Source organism: Sphaeramia orbicularis, chromosome 17, assembly GCF_902148855.1.
Source record: "Sphaeramia orbicularis chromosome 17, fSphaOr1.1, whole genome shotgun sequence".
Taxonomy (NCBI): Eukaryota; Metazoa; Chordata; class Actinopteri; order Kurtiformes; family Apogonidae; genus Sphaeramia; species Sphaeramia orbicularis.
This window is the reverse complement of record NC_043973.1, coordinates 4915240-4929173: the sequence shown is the minus strand read 5'-3', so window position 1 is coordinate 4929173 and position 13934 is coordinate 4915240. Positions and strand designations below refer to the sequence as shown.

Here is a 13934-nt window from a genome sequence, read left to right as displayed (position 1 = left end):
TTAGAACATTTGTTTGTTTTATGTCCAATTAGTTTGACATCAAGAATTGGTTGTCTCTTAAAACTGATGATGTTCCATAGCTTGATACTGTTAATATTCTTATTTTAGGGATAATTTGAATTTATTGGTATGTGATCTTATTAATATAATTATTCTTTTATGTAAATATCATTTTCACTGCAGTAAATGAAAAATTCAAAGCCCTCCTTTAATTGGTTCATAAATGATTTCAAACTGTTGTTTTTTTTTTTTTTTTCCCATCACTTCAAAAAAACTAAGTCTCATAAATCGGACAAAAAATTACATGGTGAAATTAAGCAATATTTGTTGTTTTGACCTATTTAGTCTTGCTCCACTGGTTTTTATATTATCCTCCTGAGACCCAGGAAATGTCAGAAAAGTACAAGCTTTTTTGTTTTTTTATTAAATAAGTGCCTATATTAGAAACATCATGATGCAACATTTTTTCAGATGCAGTTTTTAAATTTTTTATGGAATGTCCTTTGTGGTGGACAGTTTTCTTTTCTTTTTTTGGTATAAAGTTGTGAAACTCTTGTCCACAAATGAGGACAGAAAACCCATAGCTGGGACTTAGGAGGTTAAACTTGTTTTACAGCTCCCTTTCTGTTATGTTTGTTTTTGGTTTTTTTTCAATTTGTTGACTTGTAATATATTTTTTGTTACTTTACATGTTCCTTGTATACATTGAATTTGTCTCCTGTCATTATTGCAATGTCCTCTGTAAGCATTGGTATATTGTATTGTATGTTCTAAAGTTCTTATTCTATTTTTTCCTCTTTTTTTAAGAAAAAAAGAAAACAAAGGCATGGCTTTTTAATACTAAGGTGAGAGAGAAATGGTATGTCAATTCTCTGTATGTCCTGCGCATGAAGTGCACAGGTGTCAAACATGCAGCCCGGGGGCCAAATCCAGCCCACCAAAGGGTCCACTCCAGCCCCTGGGATGAATTTGTGAAATGCAAAAATTACTCTGAAGATATTAACGATCAAGGATGTTAAAATCACTTTAGGTCATTTCAGTCTAAAGTGGATCAGACCAGGAAAATACTATCATGATAACCTGTAAATAATGAAAACTGTAAATTTGTCTCTTTGTTTTAATGTAAAAAAAAAAAAAAAAAAAGCAAAATTGCACAAAAATATGTACATTTACAAACTAGCCTTTTACAAAAAATGTGAATATCTGAAATCTCTTTAGAGAGAAGTATGTGGAATTTTATTAATATTCTGCCTATTATTTAATGCTTTGTGTATTTGTAGATCCACTGTGATCTCTAAGTTGTGATTCACATGTATAAATGATAAACTAAGGTGTAATATTGTTAACATTGCACTTATTTTACTAACAAATTTATAGGTTGTACATATTTGTTCATGTTATGTTCAAGTACAATTCGTAGATGTAAACATTTTCATTACGGAATTTACTTTTTTCACTCAGAAGTTCTTATCCTATTATTTATATTATTTTACTGGTCCGGCCCACTTTATATCATATTAGGCTGAACGTGGCCCCTGAACTAAAATGAGTTTGACACCCCTGATCTAGTGCATCTGACAATAAAAAAAAAAAAAAATTTTGAAAATATACCAACAATGTGGCTAAGTTGTCAACACTGACTTGTACAGCAAAGCAGACACACTGTGTTTTTCTGATTGACAGAGAAAAACATTTCATGTCAGTTTCCAAACAAAATGTAAAAGTAGCTAAATTTGTTGACAGGTACTCTTTGAAAAGAAAAGTTTCTAGGGTAGTACTCTGAAAGTTGCTAAATCTAGGGGTGGGCATTAAATTGGCATCAATAGTCTCACGTGAAGTGCTGTTCAGTGGTTCCGTGCTGTAGACCAATCAGAGACAGAGAGTAAGACTGTGGGATGTGTCTGTGCCGCCAGGATGGAGCGCGCGGCAGAGGAAACGAGACCGCGTGAGAGAAGGAGGAGGCGTTGGGACGAAGGGAGAGAGGACCAAGTGCTGCACGAGACTAGAAGTTCAAAGCACGCGAACCATACGCATAACAGAAGTGTCATTCCAAGGTATACAGACAAGACGGCGTAAACTACTTTTTTGGACCTTGGCGCGTTTGCCAGATCAGAAGAGCAGACATTAAACAGCCAATCCAGGAGAGTCCAGGAGAACAGTCACCGGCTGTCCGACATGCCGGTGAGAAGGGGACATGTGGCTCCTCAGAACACCTTCCTGGACACCATCATCCGCAAGTTTGAAGGACAGAGTGAGTACAGAAAACACCTTTACTTAGGTTATGCGTCTTCTGCCGTCCACAGCTGTCAGTAGCTGTTGACCAGGGGTGTCAAACCCATATGCAGACTAATATGATCTAAAGTGGGCCGGACTAGTAAAATAATATAAATAATAGGATAAGAACTGATGAATAATGTCAACTCCAAAGTTTTTTTCTGTTTTTGAGTAAAAAAAAAAAAAAGTTAAATTCTGTAATGAAAATGTTTACATCCACAAACTGTACTTGAACACAACATGGGCAAATATGAACAACCTGAAGATTCTAAAGAAACATAAGTGCAATGTTAAAATATTCTGCCTCTGTTTATCATTTACACATGTACATTACAACTTACAGATCACAGTGGATCTACAAAAACACAAAACATTTAATAACAAACAGAATATTATTAAAATTCCACATACTTCCATTAAGACATTTCAGGTTGTTCATATTTGCTCTGGTTGTTCACATTTTTTGTGAATGGGCTAGTCTAAATGTAAACATTTTTGTGTATTTGATCTTTTTTTTTTTTTTTTTTTTTTACACTAAAACAACGAGGAAAATTTGCACTTTTCATTATTTATAGGTAATTATAATAGTATTTTACTGGTTCTGGCCCACTTTAGATTTAACTGACCTAAAATGATTTTTACATGTTAATGTCTTTGGTATAGCTTTTGCATCTCACACATTCATCCCACAGGCCAGATTGGACCCTTCGGCAGACCAGTTTTGGCCCCCGGGCCACATGTTTGGCACCTGTGCTGTTGAGTATCAGTATCAGTATTGATGTTAGTAATAGTAAAACTATTACTGATAATATTAATATTAGCTGTTATGTCTTTTCTTTGGTCCTACACACTAAAATCAAAATGGCATTTTTGTAATACTTTATTATACACAAACAATTTGAATCTTTAATAGCAGCTACAACACCCTGATATAGTCTTTATAAAACAGACATGGAGTTTCCTTTCTCATATATTTCTCAACTTTTCTGAATTATAGTACAGCCTACAGACTGTGTGGTGAGAAAATTTGATCTGATATTGAATAAATGGCTTAGATAATGACAAAGGATGAACACATCCTGAAAGAGAGTTCCAGTACAGTACATCGACTCATATTTCACAGAACACAAAAATAGAAAGTTATCAGAAGAAAATAAATACATAGCCTACAAAATATTATGCCATTTCAGATTACAGTATGAGCTGGCCAAAACTTTTATCAGTTTATGCTTTTAAGGTGATTTAATTAGTCACCCTGAAATTCCTATCTATGAACCCAAGAGGAAGCATACAATGATGGCCAAGGTTTTGCCCGTGACACAAATTTTGTTATTACAAGCATTTCTGCTGATTTTCCAGGTGTTTCTGAGCTACATTAAAAAACTATTAAAAAAATGTTAGGAGTCTTAAAGTCTTTTATTGGCAATTTAATCACATTTGTACAGAATCAATTTGTTTTTCAACAAGACTTTGGCCCACAAATGTAAATATTCATAAGATATTATATTTATAAAATCTTTGTGCCATATTGCACATTTGCCTTGAAAAAGTGTCTTGGGTATATCAAACTGGAAAAGGGCAGCAGAGTTACTGTGATTCTTTCTGTCTGAAGTTTGCATTTTTTTAGTCTGTATTTTTTTTTTTAGCAGTGGTGAAACAACATTTTATACCAACAGGTTGAAGCAAATGAACAGAACATGTTTAGAGCAGACACAATAATTGCACCAACAACATTATTGCCACAAACATCCCATAGTGCAACTCTCAGTAAAATACAGTAATTACACTGGTTCTCAAAACAACAAATGAGTGTTAGACAAGAGGACAAGCTTTGACATTAAATGTATTTCTTTGATGAAATGTAATTTAACTTCTTTAATGTGTATAATCCCTCTGAAAATAATCATGTTGGACATGGATATTTTGATGCTGAAGAAATATTTTACTATCATAATATTTGGGTCAGTCCATCTCAGTTCACCCAATGAGGTGAACCCCACTTCCTCCAATTTTGATGATATTTGGTGTATGGGTAGCCAGAAAAGCCAAAATTTAAAATTTTGAAATCGCAATTTAATTTTTTCACTTTTTTTTGCAAAAAAGGCCATGGCAGCCATATTTCAAATTGCTGGTCTGATTTTAAAAAAGCAAGGTATTTCTGTAAAGGGGAGACCATAAGGAATCTAAACCTAGCATTTCTTTTGTGCATATGGGTATTTTTGAGTTGGATGACTTTTTGATATATATTTTGGCCTTGAAATTGACACTGTAGGACATGCCCCTCTTTGACACCATTATGAAAAATGTAGCCCTATGTGTCAACTACAACATATACAAATTTAGAGGGGTTTTCTTTTTTATTTTCATGCAACACCATATAGAAGCTGCCATGCCCGTTCCTTCAGAGATCCATTCAGTGTCCTTTCTCTACACTTTCCAAAAAGTTTGAGCAGAAGAAAAAACAACGTTTTTATGTGTACAAGGAACTAATAGCAGAGCAAATACATTAATAAATAGAGGTGATCAAGACAATATAGCAACTGACATGTACACTTGTAATAAGAAAATAACAAAATAAATAAAGTATCACTCGAAAAGGCGTGGGAACAAGCAAACTTATTAAATCCCACCCCCACCTCTCATTTATACAACCTAACATATTACTTTTGCTTCCTTAATGATAAAGTTACATCTGTTTAGTGTCCTGTTTAGGGGGGGCATCCGGCATTCCGTCTGTATGTATGTGCAAAGATTTTGCCGTGGACTGAAGGCCAAGGGTTTTCAAGTGCACCCATGTTATGTTTTAATTTATTTAACTAAATCATTTTCATTGTTTTAAATAAATGTAAAAAAAAAATCTTTATATAATAATATAATATAATAGTATCTTTTTAATTAATTAGCCTAAAATATTTTTGTTGTTGGATGTAGTTGCTACTACTAGATTCAACCTGATTACAACATCAATGTACAATGAAACTTATATTTTACATTGAATGTTTTTCCTCTCTGTCGTGCTCCTTAAAATATTTGTAACATTGAGTTAAAAAACAAGTTTAAATCTCCATTAAAATCAAGCAAAAAATTGCAGTGTTTATAGAGGGAAGCTGAAAATAAGTTACAAACAATGCACATTGTACAGATAAATGATTAAAACAAGCTAAAACTCACCTTTTACAGAGAAGATGAGGTTGAAGAGGACAAAAGTAATGTGTCATTTTTATTTATCCTCTCGGGGAAATGCATTGTCCATAAGTTCAAGAAAATAAATAATAAATAAAATTTAACATAGTCATCAGTCATCAGTATACAGTCTGATTCACTGTGGGGTTGAAGGATCTTTTGTAACATTCAGTGCTGAGGTGAGGAAATTGTCATGGCTGGGAGAATGCAGAATTTTATACATATTCAGAAAAAGCAGGTTTTTAAAAATTTAGATTTTTTTTTTTTTTTTTTTTTTTACTTTTTATACATTTTTGAAATATTAAAAATGTGCCTTTTCTTATAATGGTCCATATTTTGATGGTTTATAACATGGAAATGGTTAGAGATATCAGTGTAGTTACTATTGAGCACTGATAGGAAGTCATATGTAGACTTTGAATTAATTGAGTTCTCCTTCAGTGAAAGTACCACCCACTTCTGCTGGGAGATTGATCTCCTGCATGAAGACCACAGGACTCTAGTATAGCGGCAGAACCTGACAGCCTCGCAAATTCAAGTTGTTATTGATTCTTCATAGACCATGACGTTGAGCCACAGGGCCATTGGTCCTATTTTTATTAATTAGTGAGAATTAGTGGAGTTGGGTCAGAGGCATTGGAGCCCAGACCAGACTGCCCACAGCAAAGACGAGGAGGAAGCAGCTCAGCAGAATACTGACAAGAGTGTGGTTCTGATGAGGTGCAGGAATCCAGGAGAGGCAGCAGCGCCACAGGAGGATTTCTGACAGAGGAGCAGGGAAGATGAGTTGGCATGTTCAAAAAGTCTCTTTCACTAGGAAAGACAAGGGAAATACACCAGAAGCACTGCACCATGGGAGATATAGGCAACTTTCTGGTGAGGATGACAGGGAACACTGAGCCTGTTTAGATGACCATAAAAATCAGATAACTGGGAGTAATCAGATATTTGTAACAATCAGCTCTGAAGTGTTTACATGCACTTAAGAAATGCGATAATCAATAACCCTGGTTCAGATGCTCCAGTCCATTATTGGATTTCTTTCGGAGTACGTACATACATAGTGATTGTAGACTCAAACTTCCTTCTATGGTCTTCCGCTCATGTAACTCATGTAACTTCCATTTTTACATGTGCAGATGTAAAAGGATGAAATACATGCAGGAAGACATCGGCGTATTGAGGAGAAATGATATGTTAATCTGATTTCTCATTATCAGATTACTGCTGTTATCTGAAAAAGCACATGAGATTATACTGTTTATAACTTTATATGATCACTTGAATAATTTGATAATTCCAGAAACAGGATTATTATCAGAGTATTAGTGTGCATGTAAACGGGCTCAGTGGGGTTTGATGATGGGGTACAGGTGTGTTATACTCTGTGCTGCCACAGCCTCCTGGGAAAAAGAGACAAAGTGCAGGCTTACAGTGGAAATACAGAGACCTGACAGAAATCTCCAATTCAAAGATGCATTGATGCAGTAAATTAATTATCGTGAGTCTGCAGCACACATAACATCATACTAACTCATTATTGATTTTTCTGCCTTAGACCAGACAGTAAAGGTTGTATGATTACTTTGCTATGTTGCCTTTTTCCATTGAATTGTGGGTTAACATCAGGCTGATGTTACTTCTGTGTTGAGATGTGGTGAAGAGAGACAAAAATGCACCTAGCATGTTAAAAGTGGCCATCTGTGCACATTAGGGGTTTTATGAACTTGCCTGTAAAGCCTGCTTCACAAAAATGACATGCTTTGGGGATTCAATGAATTAGAGCAAGTACATCAGCTGTTTTCATCCTGAGCCTGCTTTGTTTTTTTTTTTCATGGTTTGCAGACTAAGGTGGCTCATCCAGATGCTGCTATGGTGAAGTATAGCTGTTTATATTACAGACTTTTAGTCAAGATTTAACTGTCTGAAGTAGGGATGTAACAATTACCGGTATAATGATAAACCGCCGTAAAATTCCCAACGGTTAGTAGTACCGTTTCATATTCTAATTATAAGAGCGCTTGTGTCAGATCCCCTTCCTGTCCTTTCACAATACACTCTACAATAGTGATGTCACCAGAGTATTTTTGGATGGGATTGGACACTTAGTTGTACTTGAAGTCTGGTATGTACAGTGTGAAGAGGGAGAAAGAAGTCGAGATAGTCCACTGTGAAGCCCCAGTGTTGCTCATCACTGTCCCAGGGACACAGTTTCCCAGGATGATGAATTATGGCCTATTTGTTTGGTAGTCCAGTACCCAGAGGAGGGATCCAGCCCGAGGCATCTGACTGAGGTGTGGGGGTGGGGTACTGTTTACCCAGGGCCCACAGCAAGGAGGGCCCTCGAAATTCCTGGAAAGAACAGTTTATTTGTGCATTGTAATTTTTTGCAATCAATTAATGTCATGATAAAATTCACTGTTTCAGATGAAGTGGTTGAGAGACTGAATTTTGCATTAACAATGCAACATGCTTGGATGTTTTTGTAGGCCCCTGTCACTCCTCTAAAATGTTGCAAAATGAAAAATGAAAACAACAAAAACAGCCAGAGGAGCAGGAGGGAGGAAAGAGGCTTGTATTTCTCCAAGAAAGGGAAATGAACGGGTAGTGAGCACCACAAATGAAATAACACACAGTTTGAGCTAATATCAGCAGCAGTTGTCTCAGAATGAAGTTTTATTTTGTTATTGCTTTATTTTGACATTATAGATTAATTAATATTGTAAATTCATCAGCATCAAAGTTAAAGCCAATCATTTGACAACTCGTGATAAAAACAGTTCAAATTTGTATTGATGTTTTATCTCTTTCCCAGTGATCGATCGTGATTACAAGGAATTCATGGATCAATGAATTCCTTGTAATCTCAGGATTGTGAAGATATGTGTCATCACACTATCTGAAAATCTGAATGCAGCAGATCTCAAAACCTCTAATGTTAATACCAAATGATTTTCCATTATTTTACAGAGGGTTAAAATTGATCAAATGGAGGAGGAGATGAATAAATGAGGCAGAGTTTAGTTATTATATGACCTGCTGTTCACGCATTTGAGTCAGATTTAATGCCTTGTAAAAACTATTTTCTCTTGATTATTTTTATTGATTAATTATTTGCTTAATTCAGTGTGTGAACTAGAAAGGGAGTGCTGAGCATCAGAAAGGTGACCAGCCTGCATGGGACTGTAAAATACAGGGGTACAATAAGTTCATAGTATGACACAAGGTACAATACAAAACATGAGTCATTTGCATTTGTAGGCATAATCTAGCAAATGGCTTATATATGTGTATGTATATATATATATATATATATATATATATATATATATATATATATATATATATATTAGGGCTGCTCGATTATAGAAAAAAAAAAATCACGATTATTTTAGCAATAATTGAAATCACGATTATTAAAAACGATTATTTGTTAACCTTAAAGTTGTTTATTTTTTTCTTGCAAAACAATGTAAAATATACTCTTTAAACATAAATAAAGCTTTTAACCACTAAAACAAAGTATGTTCACTTTTGTACAAAACAAAATCTTTGAATGCAAATAAGTGTACTGTAAATTCAAGTATGTTTCCTTTTGTAAATAAATAGTGCACTGTAATTAAACTGCTATAGACTTGCCATAGAACTGTAGCAATTAAAAAAAAAAAACCTCACGTAAAGTGCAAATTATAAATTCAAGCATGTTCATTGTAGTATGAAACAGTAAATTCAGTGGCGTGCCGTGAGGTTTCAGTTAAGGCCTTCTGTATACAATAGCCATCTAGAATAGGCACGTCAGGGTTATACGGGTTAGGGTTAGGTTAATACGGGAGTTGCAGTGTAAAGAGATTCGGAGGCTGAAGATTGCACTGCGGACGAAGTTGTAGATGGAGTTTTTGTGTGTTTTAGTTTTTCATCAGATTATCATAAAGGTCGCGGTGGTTCACCTTCAGATGGTTACAAAGGTTTGTTGTGTTACTGCAGACACAACTACGAAACACTTTTTGCATGTGATGTGTTTTTGCTCTTCGTCTTCTTCATCAAACCCAAAGTGATTCCATACAATTGAATTTGACTTGCCTTTTTTGTTTACCAAGCACTTCTGCTGTGATTCTCCTGCCATTTTTCCAGACCGCTAGGTACAACTTTCCTCTTGGGGTGGACCTGCCGACTAGCTGGCAGCTGTAGCTTAGAGGGGGGCGGGGCAGAGCAGCTCATGGGAGCTTGCGTGCGCGTGAATTAATTAAACTCAAAATTAATAATCGTTTTTTCTCGATTACATAATTTTTGTAATCGTTGCGTGTAATAATCGAAATCGAATTTTGATTAATTGCACAGCCCTAGTATATATATATATATATATATATATATATATATATATATATATATATATGTATATATGTACACACACACACACACACACACACACACACACACACACAGTACATACTGTGAAGAGAAGACTTGGAGTTGCAGGTTTGATCAGTCCATAACACCTTCTTCCAGTCTTCAGTAGTCCACTGGTAGGGTTTAATGGCCCAGGCAAGCCTCTTTTTCTTATTCTGAAGTCTCAACAGTGGCTTTCTTGCTGCAACTCGACCCATCAAACCTGTAACTCGAAGTCTTCTCTTCACAGTTGAAACTGAGACTTGCTTACTACGACCACTATTGAGCTGTGCTTGAAGCTGTTGTCCTGTGAGCCGCCTATCACGCAAGCTGTTGACTCTCAGAAACTTGTCTTCTGATTCTGTTGTGGCTTTGGCTCTGCCAGACCTCTTCCTGTCAGCATTTCCCCCAGTTTCTGAGTGCCTTTGGATGGTGAAGGAAACTGTACTTACTGACACCTTGACTTTCTTGGCAATTTCTCTGTAGGAAAGACCTACATTTTTATTATTTTATTATTTATATTTTTTCACCTAAGTGTGTTCCAACACTACTTTTATGCCGACAGAGGGGGTTGTAAGTAATTAAGAAATGTTGGGACGCCTGTAGGAATTGGTAGCACCAGCTTTCAAGACTTGGTCAACCTCCATTGCTGCAGAACTGCTTTAAGTTGTTAACCCATTTCGTGTTCGCCTTTCTGTATAATTCTGAAATGTACATTATTTTTCATTTTGTTTAACCTAACCTTTTTTTTTTTTTTTTTTTTACCTCTGGCAGTTCACCGCTTACCTTTGTACCATTTCAAGCTGTTCATTGGACTTGAACTGCTTGAATTTTAATACAAAACTGGAAAAATTGGGGTGTTCTAAAACTTTTGACCGGTAGTGTATGTTTGCAATGCAATAAACCAATATGCAGTACATTTTTTCCACCTCCAACAGATTTCCAACAGTAACTGGTAATCTTATTTAGGTGCTAGAAAAATAAAGATGAGTGAAGTCTGGTCATTTGACTTTTATTATGCTGGCAATTAGGCATTTTTTCAGTATAGTTAAACTAACTAATATTTATTATCTTTGTCTAGTACCGTGGGGAAAATATGGAGAGATATTGCTCAAGTGAGCATGGGGGCCCACCAAGATGGTTTGTATGGGCCCAGAATTTCATGCTAAGTTCCTGGATCCACCCTCATCCCTAAGTACTTTTCTCTGTGCATGGAGGGTTTGGTTGTGTTGAATACACTTGAAAAATGGAGTGTAATCCATACCCAACCTTCAGATAACATTATTCTTGGTGTAGCATGTACAGCACAGTATCATCCACTCCAATGTGTTCTTTGTTTGTAAACTGCAGGGGGTGGAGGGTATGTTTGGTATGGGATATGAGTAGTCACACAAGCAGCTACTCCAGGGTTTTCATAATGTGTGCCATTAGGGATCCTGGTCTTAGGGTGCTGGTACAATAAGTTATATTTTCCTCAGAACTGTAGACTAAAAATATTCTATAGAGGTTCACAGTCAGCACACTCCTTAAAGGGTGCCTTTTGTAAATTTTCATTGCTAGCAAAAGATCACATGTAGTACTAGCGGTTCCATCAGGTAAGTTACGTTATAGCATGTTGTCAATTACACAGGGGTACTTAGTTGCTGCTCCATCAGTCAGGCTGGTCTCTTTTCCATTTTGTAAAGCACTGGGAATTGTCCTGTGTATGAATTGTGCTATACAAATTAATTTGCCTTGCCTTGCATGGTCAATGACATGCACAAAAAATAAAAAAACCAAGGCACACTCTTATAATTTTAAAATGCCTGTATTAATTATGGCATGTCTCAATAGACCTCACTGAGCCCCAATGCATTTCAGCTTACTAGCCTTCATCAGGGGGACAAACAAGATTCAAATGTACCATGTGAGCATACATACAAGTATTCCATCAACAGGGCTTCTCCACCTGTCAAAGGAAGTGTGAGTAGTAAATCTATGTGAAAAGTGACTAAAAAGCACCGCCAGATGGTAGTGTTAACCCCAATACCGAATGACAGTGAATGACAGTGAATAAACGAGTGAAAAGTAATCATGCACGCGCACCGAAGGCGGAATCAATAAGCAGAATTGTTAAGCAGGCAGGCAAACACCCATCCCTACATGGGACTCACTAAAAACCAGTTGTTTCAATCAATGCACCTGTTTTCATACAGAAAACCTGGTACCCTTTTGCACACTTTTCCTCTATTTTTAAAATAAATGCTCTAATGGAAAAGTTACATTGTAATGTCTTGTGTGTTGTGTTTGGAAAAAATGAGATCATAATTAGCCAAAATCGGTATCAGCTGTCCAAGCACCCTAAAAATCGGAAATCGGGATTGGCCAAAAAAATTGTAATTGGTGCAAGTCTAATTTATACATGCGCATTACAATGTACAGATCACAGTGGTTCTAAAAATACACAAAACATTTAGTCACAGGCAGAATATTGTTAAAATTGCACTTCTCTTAAGACATTTCATGTAGTTCATATTTATTCATGTTATTAACATTTTTTGTGATAGAATAGTTTGGAAATGTAAACATTTTTGTGTAACTTTAGTGTTTTACACTAAAACAAAGAGAAAATTTAGAGTTGTCATTATTTATAGGTTATTATGATAATATTTACTGGTCCAGCACACTTGAGATCATATTGGTCTGAATGTGGCCCCTGAACTAAAATTATTTTGACATCATTGATTTTTAATGTCTTCAGTGTATTTTTTTGCTTTTCACAAATTCATCTTGGTGGCTGGATTGGACCCTTTGGTTGGTCAGTTTTTGCCCATGGGCCGTGTGTTTGACACCCCTACTTTATGTGTTTTCTTATTTGGCTGTAGACCAATGACAAAGATTAAATCCACCAAACCTTTGCTCCACACCCAGATGTTGACATATCTCCACTTCTTGCATCAGTTGTTTCAAATTAAAAGCCCCTGGAGACTATGTTTTGAAATTACGAGTCACCAGTGGGAACTATCTTGCAGTGGTGGGCCACCGCAGCATTGTTACTGTGCTGTCATTTGTCAAGTGCAATCACCTCTTACGGCCAAAAGGTGCCATCTTTAATGCACATTTGTATGTTTGATGTTTACATATTATGGTATACATATGGTATGGTATACATATGGTCAAGGCAGACGGCCATCCTCCAGGAGTCTGGGTCTGCTCGAGGTTTCTGCCTGTTAAAGGGAAGTTTTTCCTCGCCACTGTCACCAGTCACAAGTGTTTGCTCCTGGAGGATTCTGTTGGGTTTCTGTAAATTGACTTAGAGTCTGGTTTTGACCAACTCTATATATAAAATGTCAAGAGATAACTTTTTTGTGATCTGGCGCTATATAAATAAAATTTGATTGATTGAGTGATTTAATTGGTTTTCCCCTGTAAGTCGCTTTGGAAAAAAGCGTCTGCCAAATGCGTAAACATAAACATATTAATATTTGAATGTTTCTGCGAACAGAAAGTACATTGTGGGTGTTATTTTTTTTTTTTTTTCAAAATAAAACTTGATTAAATTATTTCAGTGTGTATAAGTACTTTTTGAACATTTTGAGCTCATTTCAACAAGACTGCGATAATAATGATAACCAGGATAATTTTGGACACAATAACATGAACACATATCATTGGACACAATGATATGAAATTTTCATATTGTTACATCCCTAATTGGTACACATTGTCACTTCCTTTCTCTTTCCTCTTGTTTGCAAACATGATTTTTAAAATGCATAAAATTAATAAAATTCACCAGTGAGGTTATTGCAAAAGGTTGTGATATTCACAGACTTTATTTCAAATTTTTTGTCAAAAACCCACTTTCTTTGAGAAAAGGAAACCAGAAAATGATAACTCACTTATGGGCTTTAGGACTCACTTGTGTTCAACTCTGCTGTGTACTGTGTATTCTTTTTCATCTGACCTCACATCCAGTTGTGCCACAGATGCGTGGGTCATGACAATAGTTGATCAGTAAGACATTAAAACCCCTTCGTTGCTGTCGTCAGTAGCCCATAACTGATCATCCATGTGTGTTTAAGAAAGATCCAGAACATGGACTGATAATG

At 35.9% G+C, this 13934-nt stretch overlaps 1 protein-coding gene across 1 annotated transcript in view; it reads left to right on the top strand.

Moving 5' to 3' along the window:
• Positions 1–2005: 2005 nt before the first annotated feature.
• Positions 2006–13934, top strand: part of LOC115437559 (potassium voltage-gated channel subfamily H member 6-like) — a 75772-nt gene continuing 63843 nt past the window's right edge. The window contains exon 1 of the mRNA XM_030160799.1: positions 2006–2251. Coding sequence (XP_030016659.1) covers positions 2176–2251 — 76 coding nt within the window. The 5' untranslated portion in view covers positions 2006–2175. The remainder of the gene's footprint in view (positions 2252–13934) is intronic.